This window comes from Festucalex cinctus, chromosome 6 (genome assembly GCF_051991245.1).
Source record: "Festucalex cinctus isolate MCC-2025b chromosome 6, RoL_Fcin_1.0, whole genome shotgun sequence".
Lineage (NCBI taxonomy): Eukaryota > Metazoa > Chordata > Actinopteri > Syngnathiformes > Syngnathidae > Festucalex > Festucalex cinctus.
This window is the reverse complement of record NC_135416.1, coordinates 2,883,075-2,896,153: the sequence shown is the minus strand read 5'-3', so window position 1 is coordinate 2,896,153 and position 13,079 is coordinate 2,883,075. Positions and strand designations below refer to the sequence as shown.

Sequence of the window (13,079 nt, the reverse complement as noted above, 5' to 3'; positions counted from 1 at the left end):
CTTAACCAAGTGCACCACTGAGCAGTATCAGAGAGCTAGTAATGATGATTGGTTGTATATATGGAAGTGGGTGTGGAAAGTGGGACTTAGAAAAAGTTGAATGTCAGTCCCATTGAAAATGAATGGGGAAAAGTTGATCTTTAATGTTAAATTGTGCGAGTACTGTAACTAATGTGTAATCAGGCCATATATACCACGGAAGGCGTGAATTTTTGAAGCAAGTTGAAATTTGAATGCTGTAAATCGGAAGTATAATGTGGTTGTTTCTCGGCAAAAAACGAGGAGAATAAAAATCCCAATAACGTGGGAATCTTTCAGCATTCCCACAATTAGGTTTTGAAACGAAGTTTGTGATTTTAAAGTTAGGCTTTCAAGCCTGGGTTAGGAATTCAAGCGCTGTTTAGGGGTTTCAAATTAGGTTTAAAACTGAAGTTAAGAGTTTCAGAGTCGGGTTTCAAGGCTGGTTGGCATTTCAAATTGGGGTTTGAAAAAAAGTCTATGGTTTCGAAGTGTGGCTCGGGTATCTGAACTGTGTATTTAAAACGCACACACACACAAATCTTACGTAAACAGTATATACATGCGTGCGTGTGTGCGAGCGGAAGTGAGGCCGTCACGCCAGAGTTGCTAGGCAACCGGGTGATTCCTCCAAGAGAGACTCTCCCTGGGAGATTCCCCTGCCAGTGTGTGCGTGTGTGGCACAAGTCTCGACATAAAAGAGAATAACACGCGTTATCGCCAAGAAGCACTTGCACGGCTGTAATTCAGGGTTCGCTGTTAAAGTAGGGCTTCAAGTCCGGGTAGGGTTTCAAATACAGTAACAGTTAAAAGTCAAGGTTAGGGTTTCAAATGAGGATTATGGTTTCAAAGTAGCGTTTAAGTTCTGGTTTTATGGTGTCAAGTCAGAGGTGGGGTTTCAAATTAGGGTTCCAAGCCAGGTTTGGGGTTTCAAATGAAAGGATTAGGGTTTCAAGCATGGTTTGAAATGAGGAAACGAGGTTTGGAAGCCAAGGTTAGGTTAGGTTTCACGTTAATATCAAGGTTTCAAAGTAGCATTTTAAGAAGGATGTTATGCTTTCAAAAATGGGGTTATTGTTTGAAATGATTAGGGTCTGAAGATAGGGTTGAAAAAAAATGGCTGGGGTTTCAAGCATGGTTTGAAATTAGGTTTTGAAACCAGGGTTACGGATTCAAGTTAGGGTTTCACAGTAATGTCAAGGTTACAAAGTAGCGTTTCAAGAATTGACGTAGGGTATGAAATCCATGTTAGGGTTTTGAAGTAAGGTTTGGAGCCACAAATGAAGGTTGGTTTCCAAACAGGGTTTGATGCTATGGTTAAAAAAGAAAAGAAAAAAGTTTAGGGTTTAAAATCAATGTTATGGTTGGAAAGTAGGGTTACAAGCAAGGATTGGGGTTTCAAATTCATGTTTGAAGGTTTGAGCTTCCAAATTAGGGCTAAAAGCCAAAGAACGACAAACCCCAAATCAAGTTGAGCGGTTCTAGTAAGCTTTCCCGAATATATTTTGCTTTCTGCAGTCGCCTGGGGCTTTTCTGCCTGATAATTGCAACTGTTCAAAATTCCTTCCACCTGGATAAAAAAAAAAAAAGAAGAAAAAAAGATGAGTCCATGCATACTATTCATACACACTATAACAGCTCTGCATGTTATACAAGGCTGGGCGTATCACTACCTTGTTTTTTTTTTTACTGTACTTCTTGTCTTTCATTTATTTAACTCAACTCAGTTATGTAATTCATATTTCATGAGGGAACACGCGCGCAAACTAAGCACTCCATTTTGTGACCCAAAAAAAAGAAGAAAAAAAAGAAAAAGTACAACGCCACAGTGACAGGCATGCGTAACCCTGGAGATTCATTAAGTCCGGTCGCCATGGAAACGTCCAATCAGCGAGTGTTGGCCATTCTTTTTTTTCCCCGAGGCGAACGCATCTGAGGAAATACCTGAACACGCACACACATTCCATTCCTCATCCTTGGTGTGTTTACATCCAGACGGAAGAGACGGCTTTGCATTATTGCACGTTTTAAATTTCACTAACGAAAATTGTTATGTTAAGGTGGTCATCAAACTCGATCATGTTCCACTTTGAATTGCAATCATTTGTCACGTTAAACAAGATGCGTTTAAACAGTCATGTGATTGAATTATCAGATGTTTGTATATCAGACACGACAGGAAGTACGAATGTTAATCGTTGACGTGCATACACACTGTAACTACAATGGAAATTCTTATGTTTAAATTGTAACAACTTCAAATTGTTTATATATCAGACACTAAACACAGGAAGACATTCTGATTAATACTACGTTTGTGGAATATGAATAAAGCAGCAAAATTCGCCCATTCTTATCCACCTTCTTAGGGGGTGGCCATTTTGTTTTCTGAGTTTGGTCATGTGACGATCGCAAGCTGAGCCCTTGAGGCACTGTGATGTCATTTTCATTTCCTAGCAGGGTTATTATAGTTTTGGAATTTTCATCTTGTTTTTTTTTTATTCCGTTTTGTGTTTTGTTTGTAAATTTTGTTCATTTTAATTAGTTTTCAGGGTGATTTTGTTAGTTTTTATTAGTTTTAGTTTTTTTAATGCTTAATTTTAGTTAGTTTTAGTTAGTTTCAGTATTATTATTATTTTTTTTAATATATATTACTTGTGCATAATATTTAATCAACACTATGGTAAATTTTTTTAAAAGTAACACATTTCAGATGAGTTCAAAGAATAATAAGGCGAGCTGAACCATTGGAGACAAAAGTCAAGCATGAAAAATTGTTGTCTTACCTAAATTGACATCATCTGAAGGTGCTTTTCTATTGGCTACTGCTAGATGACGTCACTTCTGTGCGACACACTGTCAAACGTCTTTATTCCGGTTAATATTGAAATAAATATACTTTATATCACATTTAAAATCGTCCCCAAAGGCTCGTGTATTAAATTAATTACTAAAGACTAAAACGAAGGATGTTTTCACTCTAATTATATTTAGTTTTAGTTAGTTTTCTAAACAAAAAATGTAGTTTCAGTTCATATTTATTTTTCAAAAAGCATTTTTATTTTATTTCATTAATAAAATTGTTTTTTGAATTTTAGTGTTAGTTTTTTCGTTAACTAAAATAACCTTGGTTGACAGCAAGTCGCAAAATGGCCACCCCCCCGACATGGATAAAAACGGCTAGATTTTATGGCTTCATCCTTATTCCACAAATGCAATATTAATCAGAGGGTCGCGTTTAGACTAGTAGGGGAGCATAGAACATATAATTGTAAAGAAATTAATTTTTGACTTCTCTAATAAGTTTTGTAGTCGAACTAGATCTTAGATTGAGGGATGACTCGGTAAGTTGGTGCTAGCGCTAGCGCTAGCATACAGCAGGGAAGCCACATGGGAAGCCACCAGGGTCTGACGGTCACTCTGTAGAGCACAAAACTTAAAAACACTTGGAAAGATTTATAGGAATTACTGATATTTTCTACTTTGTTGTCATTTTTGATCACTCTCGTGAGAAACTATGATCAGGTGTTTTCACATGCAGTATCAATCAGTATCATCCAAGAAGTACCTCTCACTTACTCTGGAATAAACGAACGTTATTTATCCCCTTTTTGATAGATTTGACGGATGTTGGGAATAAATGACTGTAAAATGAGAGGGAAAGCCCATTTCCTGTCAAAACAAGTCACCGGCGCCGTATAAATCCCCGATATGAATCTCCCAGATTTGATTGTGGCCGTAAAACTTGAGAGCAAAATGTCAAAAAGCTCGACAAAGAGTGACTCAAGTGAACTCAAGTGACACGCGCAGCGCAAGGATATGGGTGGCATACGGCTCGCAGGCACCAGGACCTTGGCGGGCTGGTTTGGCTCAGCGCCAACAGAACCACGGGCGCCAGCGAGGGGTACGGCAGCTCCTCGTCGTCCTCTTTGGCCTCCTCCTCTTCTTCCTCTCCCTCCTCTTCGTCACTCCTCCGCCGGCCCTCCACCGACACGTGCACCCTGTCCCCGCCCTCCGGGTCCCCCTCGCCGCTCCGCTCCGGCGAGGGTCCCCCGTAGTGCGGGTCCGGCTCCGGGGGGTCCGTCATGACCGGGACCACCTGGAAGAAGGGCCGGAGCGGTGAGGATTCCCCCCGCTGACTGTTCGCGAGGCCTCGTGCGGTTAAAACGTTTTTCTGGAATGGAAGTGCGGCGTTGTTGCCCAGGAAGCATAAATCTCCATAGAAGGCAAACACAGGCCGGATGTAAACAAACGGACAGAGAAGCTTAGCAGGCGCTTTCAGTACATAGCAAGAGAAGAAACTGGGTGGGGGAGGTTTGCATGAGAATGCAGGACTGATCAGTATTATTATATTCGCGTAAAAAATACATCTTTAACTCATTCACTGCCATTGACGGAAAAAGTCGTCAAATGATGCATTTTTGCTGGGATGGCAGTGAATGTATTAATAATGAAAAATCTGTGCATGATAATTATTAGGGCTGGATATCGATTCTAATTTCCTCAATCGATTCAATTTCGATTCACAAGACCTCAGTTGCATTCGATTCATTTCAATTCAATCCGATATTAATGATGGAACGTCAATTGTTAAATGTCAAGGACATGATAAAACTGCGTAAATATTACATTCTAAAGTGAATTTTGCGTAGGCCAAATGATTTTAGTTTATTAATGAAAGTAACACGTGTTATACTCAATTAAGTGACAAGTGTTATACAAACATTGACATATATATATATAAATAATAAAATTAAAAAGCAAGTAAATGGATCCCTTTCTACTGTAAATAAAGTTTTCTAAAAATTCAACATAATTTCTTGATTTATCTTTTTTTTTTAAATAAAAAGTGTAGGGAGTTCCTTTTTTTTTCTTCTTTTTTTTTTAAAGATATTTGTCAAAATGTCAAATAATCGGCCCAGCCGATAATCGGTCTCTGCTAATTTGCATCCCTTGTCTCATCAGTCAAGCACAAACTAAACTGTGCTAAACTAGTAGTAATAGTGAAAATGCTTCAAATGTTCATTACAAATATATTCAAATAGGTTAACGTACAGTATTGCTTACTGTATATGGAGTAGACCCTAATATATAAGTATAATAAGCAGAATATGTACAGTGTGTAAGTGTAAGGCCAATTATTATGAAGTTAACTTCTAGCGCAGGAGAGCTGGCACTTGCTTTAAAAAAGATGCTTTGAGCGACATAATGAGATGCACTCACTGACACGCGCGCTCTCACACACACACCAAGCGTGTGCGTATGTGTGTGTTGGTATGACGCGGCGGGCATGGAGCCTGGAAGCCAGCGAGGATTCCAGAGCTGCTTCACTTTGAGGCTTTTTCCCTTTTTTTTTTTTTTTTTTTGTTGGGATGCGATGCAAGCTGTTGGGTGGACATCAGTCAGCCATTACACACACACACGCACACGCGCGCACGCACAGCAGAATGCAATGTTCGTGCGCACTTAAAAATGCTTTCAAAGGGCTCGAAAAACAGTGCTGACAATCGCATCCAAGTACTCTTTATCTTGACAAGCAACAACAACAACAACTCCGCATTCATCACGATAATCCAGCGCAAGCAAGGCTAACGTACGATCAATTCTCGTTCGCGTCACCTCAACTTGAAATGAATCCATGGGAATTTTACAACAAATGTTTGTCAGTGTAACTCAAGTTTCACTGGCAGCCATTTTCACTGAAGCGACCCCCTTCGCTCCCGGCTGTTTTACTCAAATTTGACTGATTTTGCAAGGCCCACAGAATGTTGTGTTCTTTTGCTATAAAAACATGGAACCTACCAAAAGAAAGATTAGAGCCTCTTCTTTCATCAGGAAAAAAAAAAAAAAAAAAGTATAATACTATCCGTTTCTGTTTCGCAGCAATTAGCATTAGAATATAGCTAAGTTTTCATCACTATTCACAAATCTGTTTAAAACTGTGGGGAAAACGGCTTTGTTGCAAAATGGGCCTGGCTGATCTCTTATACTCCGTTTACTGGCTGCACAAAGCCTTCTGTACGATTTAACATTAAAAAAAAAACCATACAAAAATGTATAAATATGTCTTTGGGAGCATGGTAATATTTAGAATAGAACATATTTATACGTTTTTGGGAGCAAATGAGTTAATGTCAAGATAGGATAAAGCTACATGAAAATGCAATAAATCTATTAACTTTTGACAAATCTACGTTTTTTTGTTGTTGTTGATAAATTCATTTCAATTTGTAGTAAATCCACAACAATCAACATTAAATATGCACTAACTTGCAATAAATCCAAGTTCATTCACAATAAATGGATGTCAAGTTACTCTAATTAATATTATCTTTGGCTAAAAACATTAATTATTTAATTAATTAATTAATTAATTTCAAATGTTATTTTACTAAATCTCCATTTCAATTATCAACAAAAAAAAAAAAAAAATCCAGGTTAATTAATAACCTGAACTATAAATCCAAGTAAAACTGTGTGCGTTACACCTTCCATAGAATGCTAAATTTTAGAATTAATCCTGGCGAATTTACAATAAATCAATTTCAATTCATAATAAATGTATGTAAAATTTGCAATCGCGCCATTTTGGTGTAACTTTCGACAATTGCACGACAAAATGTTAATTCACGTGCATAAATCTTTTATCTTACGATGCACTCGTGTCAACATACTGAAATATTGTTCGTTTGCGATGAATTGTAAACGAAAGCACATCAAATTTACAGCAGTTAGGTTACGATAAAACCGTTATTTTTGCGATACGTAAACGTAAACGATACGGAATGCTATCAAATGTCAAAATACGATAAAACCATGCCAAATTACAACAAATCAACTCACATTTAGTTTGGTGACAATTAGTCAATTTTTAATATGGGAAAAAATAATCGTGAGTTTCTGATAAATTCCTTGTAAATTCCTTAGGAGGACCAACGACAACTGCACCCATCAACTGTAACACCAACTCAAAAAGAAACAAAAAAATGAACAAAACAAAGACATTTCTGTTCACATGTGATTATTTGCTGTGGCATCAGCAGCACTGAGTGAAAGTAGATAATCGCATAGGGAGGATGAAGGCAATGCTTCATTCCATATTAACTTACAATTAATCCACTGCAGACAACCGACACAATGAACGCTTACATTGCTTCAAAAGCATTCAAAACAACCACTTTCTACACATAACACAAACATATACATATGGCACAAAGAGTGACACCCCAGCGTGTGAATATGATTAATACGGCAAACGCGCACATAAAAAGTCAACCATTAGACGGAAAAGTTGCCGGCGGGGGCTTACCGGGGAGCAGCGTCCGTCCATCGGTCAATGCGGGTCGGCCGCGCACCCGGAGCTCCTCCGGGAGCCTCGGTGCTCCATGAAGCCTCCACCTCACGCGTCCTCAATCCAAAACATGGACAATTGTTTGGTGTGAAAAATCAATTAAGTCCACAACGAAGAAAGGGAAGTTGGAAAAAAAAAAAAGGTGGGGGTGAGGGGAGGTACTGAGAGAGGGGGGGTAGTAAAAGTTAGAGCGGACCGAGCGACCCCCGCCTACTTGCGCGCCCCCTCAGCCGCCGGACGCGTTGTGGTGTCAGGTAGAAGAGTTCACCAGCACCGGGGGGAGACAACCGGAGAGAGAGAGAGAGAGAGAGAGAGAGAGAGGGTGAGACAGCGAGAGCTGGAGTCAAGTTAGCGGTGAGATGGGCACAACCGGAAACACTCGCACTGTGAGCTTCAAAATAAAAGGTGTCCTTTTTTTTTTTACTTCCGGTGTCGGTGTCAGATGTGATCGGCCTCCTAGATTGTATCGGGGTCGCCTGCAGATGACGTCACGCGACAGCGTTGTCCGGAAATTGTCCGCTTACAATTTTTTAAAATAACAAAATTTATTGACTAAAATTGTAAAAACGTAAATAAACCTAAAACATATAAAAGCATCATACTTTAAGCGTGGGAAAAGAATAGACTGAAGCACCATCACGCTTGCTGGTGAACTCAGTACAGCAGCGCTAAGGAAGTTAGCTTCGGTTTCTTTTTTAGCTGTTCACAACAATCACAATAACAAAAAACAGTCTCAATGATAATAGGAACACATTAACAATCTAAACTAACGATATTTGTCACATCTGAGACAATCATGTGTATTTATTCATTACTACATTAAATACATCTTATCCTTTAAGATATCTATGTGCATTGACGATAAAGTGAAATCAATTTACAATGAATATGAATGTTTACCATAAATCCAAACCTGAAAACAAGTCAGCATTAGCTAGCATAATATATTGTTGACAAATCATGATGGTTTGAACCCCATCTTGTACAAATGTTTCCTTTTACGACCGAATACTTATATCTTTTAGCGGGAGTTAGACGTGCGTATATCAATTATTTATACAAATATATGTAAACACCAACAAAGCCTAAATATCAGCTGCTGTCATTGCTAGCTTTTGAGAACATCCTGTGTAAAACAAAAGAAGTGAAGATATTTAAAATATATTTTTTTAAATTCGCTTTGCCAAACATGCAAATTGGGCTTTGTTAAATTACAAAAAAAAAAAAAAGTCAAATCACAACATATTTATGTTAGAATACAATAAATGCATCAAGCTATCATTTTTAGCTAGCATTTAGCCTTAGCATCTGAGCGCAACCCATTTGACTGGATCCAAGATGACAAATCCCGAGCGGACATCTGTCAGGCCGCGGTGACCCCCGCACAGATGTGGGAGGGGTCAGAGTTCAAAAGCGCCATGACGCTCGTCAATCCGCGTCGACCCTGCTTTGCCTTTGACGCACAGCTGCAAAAAAACACGCACGATTATGACATTTGAACACAGCACAACGGCCGAAACGTCAGACTGCAGAGTCGCTCGTAATGGATTGGCTTTTTGATATGCGAGAGGTTGACGTACGTTTTACAATAAAGTGATGCTGATTTATGAGCAATTCCGTGTCTTTTTTTTTTTTTTTTTTTTTTTAGTAAATTCATCCTGAATGATAGGTCAGTTTACGTCAAATCCATGTTCGTTTACGGTAGCGCTATAGGCTACATTAAGATGGTCACGTTATTTTTATGCTAACACTATGTTGATTTACGCTAATCTTCTAATATATATATATATATATTATATATATATATATATATATATATATATATATATATAGTTGTTTCTACATACGGCACTATATAACTGTGGAGCTGTTCCTAATGTTACGCGTTCATTTTTAATTAAGTGTACCACTGCGCCAACGTTTCGTTTTCCCGGAGGCTCCGCCAGAGTCCCTGCGGAGCCCACCGGTGGTCTCTGGATCCCACTTAGGGAAGCAAACAGCACAACTATTTCTGTACCACCGCTCCCTTGCGCAAATAAACTCTACGCTAACACACCAGGGCGACCAAAGTTGTTGATATTCTCTTTCTTACTTGTTATTTATGGTTTGTGTTGTTAGTTCACTCGTTTATTAGTTACTTAGTTTGTGTTTTGATCACTGTTTGTTTGTTCGTGTCATTGTTTGTTTGTTTCCACATTACATCTAAGTTTAGTCGCTATTTGTTATTCTTAAATTAGCCATCTGCTATTATCTGTCGCTAATGTGTTAGCTCACTCCTTAGTTAGTTCTGCTTACATGACAGTTTATTGTCAGTTTTGTTGTGTTTCAATCCGAATTGGTCAGCTACTTAGTTAGCAAGTACGTTTTTTTTGTGGGAATGCTTCAGCATTCCCACATATGTTATTGTGATTTATATTCTCCACACTTCTTTGCCGCGTAACAACGCCTACATAATACTTCCAATTTACATTGTTCAAATTTCAACTAGTTTCAAAAATTCAAGCTCCCTGGGTATATATTGTCTGATTCCACATTACTTACGGTATTTGCACAATTTAACGTTTAATATCAACTTTTCCCCATTCATGTTCAATGTGACAGACATTGAACTTTTTCTAAGTATCACTTTCCAAGCCCACTTCCATATAAATAAATTATCATCATTACTGCTCAGTGGCACAGTTGGTAAAATCCATTGTCCAGTAACCAGGAGGTCATAATTTCATAATTTAGCTCTCAATTTACTTCATAAGCATTCCACATGCATTCAAATCTTAGCATTCAGCTTTCAGCATTCCCACACAATTTCTCCAGAAATTGCACTTAGTCTTGTTATTAGTCAGTTCTTTTGTTTGTTTAGTGTTAATTTAGTCGCTAGAGTGTTAGCTTGTTCATTTAAATAGTTTGCTAACTTGTTAGTCTGTTTTGTTATGTTTGAATCACAGTTGCTTAGATAGTTAGCTAGCAAGTACATTGGTTGTTTTTTTCATTTAATGAGGTAGTTCACTTATTCCATTATTTTGTTTTGTATGTTAATTCAGTTGTTTGTTAATTTAATACATTAGTTAACTTGTTTGTTATATAGTTAGTTCTTTGAGTTGATTACATTTTGATGACTTAGTGGGCTCGTTTGCTACTTTATACATTAGGTTCTGTTTTGATCACTGCTTATTGTCTGGTTAATAAATTAATTAATCCAACGTGTCAGCTCGTCATTCATTGAACATGTTTCTTCAGTTGCTAGTCTGTTAGTTTATTGTTCGTTGTTAATTTCCGTTTTGTATTTTGGTATGAGTGAAATGTTAGTTTGTTAGTTCGATTGTTCATTTAGCTTCATGCTTAGCTTGTGTTTTAGCTAGCTGTATTAGTTGTTAGATTTCATTGTGTTACGTTATCACATTATGCTAGGGTTCAAGGGTTATGGTTAGTTAGTCGGATTACACCAGAGCCAAGCAGGAAGTCGTTCCATTTCAGTCCCCTTTTTAAAAGTCGGGTTGTGGTGTGAACGTGTTCATGTCGTCATGTTGCGTTAGTGTTGCTTTTTCGCAGACAAATTCACAAGGAAGATGAAAAGAAGAAGAATAGACGCTGTGGGCCATCACTGGACGCACTAATGAGATGGGGAAATGATTCCGGACTGCAGTGACAGACCATAATCCCACCAAGACGCCCAAACCAAAGAGCCCCGTCTGCGGAATGAAGTTTTCTATTTGTGAATAATTGCATCCATCACTCCTGCTTGGAATTTGGAGTGTGTTGTTGACAGCGGCGAGGAGGATTAGCATGTCGTTAGCATTCGCTACGCTTCAGCTAAACGCTATCAGGTGACAATTTGTCTCTATGGCGGAGCAAAATGTCCGCTGGCTGCCGGCTGGGATATTTATAGCTAGTTTTGTTCATTGTTTAGTCAGACGGCCAGGCGAGCTGCAACCTTGCATTTTTTTTTTTCTTGCAGGTTTTTATCCTTATTCCCATTTGCAGGGAAGAAAATGTGTTTTGCCTATACTTGCACATACAGGCAATATTTAAAAAAAAAAAAATACTACATTTTTGTTTTATTGCTAATATCATCATGATGATTTTTGGGGATCCATTTTCTTATGTTTGGATCACAGTTACATATTAATTAGTCAATCGTTACATTGTCATTAAGTCATCTAGCAGGTCAATTTGTACGATTGCTTAGTTAGTTTAATGGTTGGTTATATACATCGATTAGTTAGTTGGTTAATTTTTGCATGATTGTATGATTAGTTATGTTTGGGTCCAAGTTAGTTAGTTAGTTAGTTAGTTAGTTGGTTAGTCAGTTAGAAGTTCTATTTGTACGATCGGTTATGTTTGGGTTTAATCAATTCAATTGTTTATGTTTGCATCACAGTCAGAAGGTCTATTTGTATGATTAGTAATGTTTGGATCACATATTTAAGGCCATTTCCGTACAACTGGTTACATTCGGATGATCGTCAGTTAGGTGTATTTTGATGATCAATTCTTTGTCAACTTGTTGGCGGGAGCCACTTGGATAATTGGTTATGTTTGGATCACAGTTTGTGCGCTGGTTGGTTGTTTGGTTATGGCAGCTTGTACTATTGGTTCTGTTTGTCAGTTAGTTAGGCCAGTCAGTTAGTTAGGCCTATGTGTATGACTGGTTTAGTTAGTTAGTTAGTTAGTTAGTTACCAGGTCTATTTGTATAATCCATTATGTTTGGGTTTAGTCAGTTCATTGGTTATGTTTGCATCTCAGTCAGGTCTATTTATATGATTAGTAACGTTTGGATCACATAGTTAAGGCCTTTCATACAACCGGTTACATTTGAGTGACAGTCAGGTAGGTGTATTTTGATTCTCATTTCTTAGTCAATTTGTTGGCGAGAGCCACCTGGGAAATTGGTTATGTTTGGATCACAGTTTGCTTGTTCGTTGGTTACATAGGTTGGGTAAGGTTGGTTGGTTGGTTGGTTATGGCAGCTTGTGTAATTGGTTATTTGTTTGATCAGTTGTTTTTTGATCAGTTAGTTGGGTCTGTTGTATGACCGGGTTAGTTAGTTAGTTAGTTGAATCTATAGTTGATGGTCTATTAGTTAGTATAACATTTTTTTTATCGTGTTTTATACCATTTCTAAGTTCATTGATTAGTCTTGGTTGTGTTTATTAGTTAGTTACTCCATTTGTTAGTTGACTGTGTAGGTTGTTTTTGTGTTTGGTTTACATACAAGTCTGCGCAACTGCACATCAGACTCGACTGTGACGACGTCCCCACCTAATGTACGATTCCCTTTTATACTTGTTTACTGCAAAAGAGGCCACACTTTCATTTACTGGTCTGGACAGACTTTTTTTTTTTTTTTTGGTGTGTCTGGTGCTGCTGCTTTGATTAATGAACATCAGCATCCAAATACACTCACTACTATATTTTGCGAGGGAGTCTCTGCCTCGGAGGAAGGATATCCGCGTTATGTAATCATCAAAGAAACGCTTCCCACAATCTTCCGGACGATGATGATGATGATGATGATGATGATGATGATGTCATCCCTCCCTCCGCCACTTCTTGTATGCGTGTGTGCGTGCGTGTTCCGTAAACTCATGCAAGTCTCTTTTTATTCTGCTTACATGGACTCATTTCATGCATTTTTCACGGCGTCGCTGTCACTGCGCCGTGTTCAGATGCCATTTAATGCGCACGCACACGGGAAAACACTCCCTGTGT

The 13,079-nt window shown here is 38.2% G+C and overlaps 1 protein-coding gene across 3 annotated transcripts in view; it reads right to left on the bottom strand.

The window, feature by feature from the left end:
* The window catches only part of LOC144020531 (voltage-dependent T-type calcium channel subunit alpha-1H-like), a 75,855-nt gene extending 68,257 nt beyond the window's left edge, over positions 1–7,598 (bottom strand). For all 3 annotated transcript variants that reach the window (XM_077524105.1, XM_077524106.1, XM_077524107.1), the window contains exons 1-2: positions 7,328–7,598; positions 3,841–4,117 (exon numbers count right to left, since the gene is read on the bottom strand). In XM_077524105.1, the coding sequence (XP_077380231.1) occupies positions 3,841–4,117; positions 7,328–7,348 (298 nt within the window). In that variant the 5' untranslated portion in view covers positions 7,349–7,598. The remainder of the gene's footprint in view (positions 1–3,840; positions 4,118–7,327) is intronic.
* Between the last annotated feature and the right edge of the window lie 5,481 nt (positions 7,599–13,079).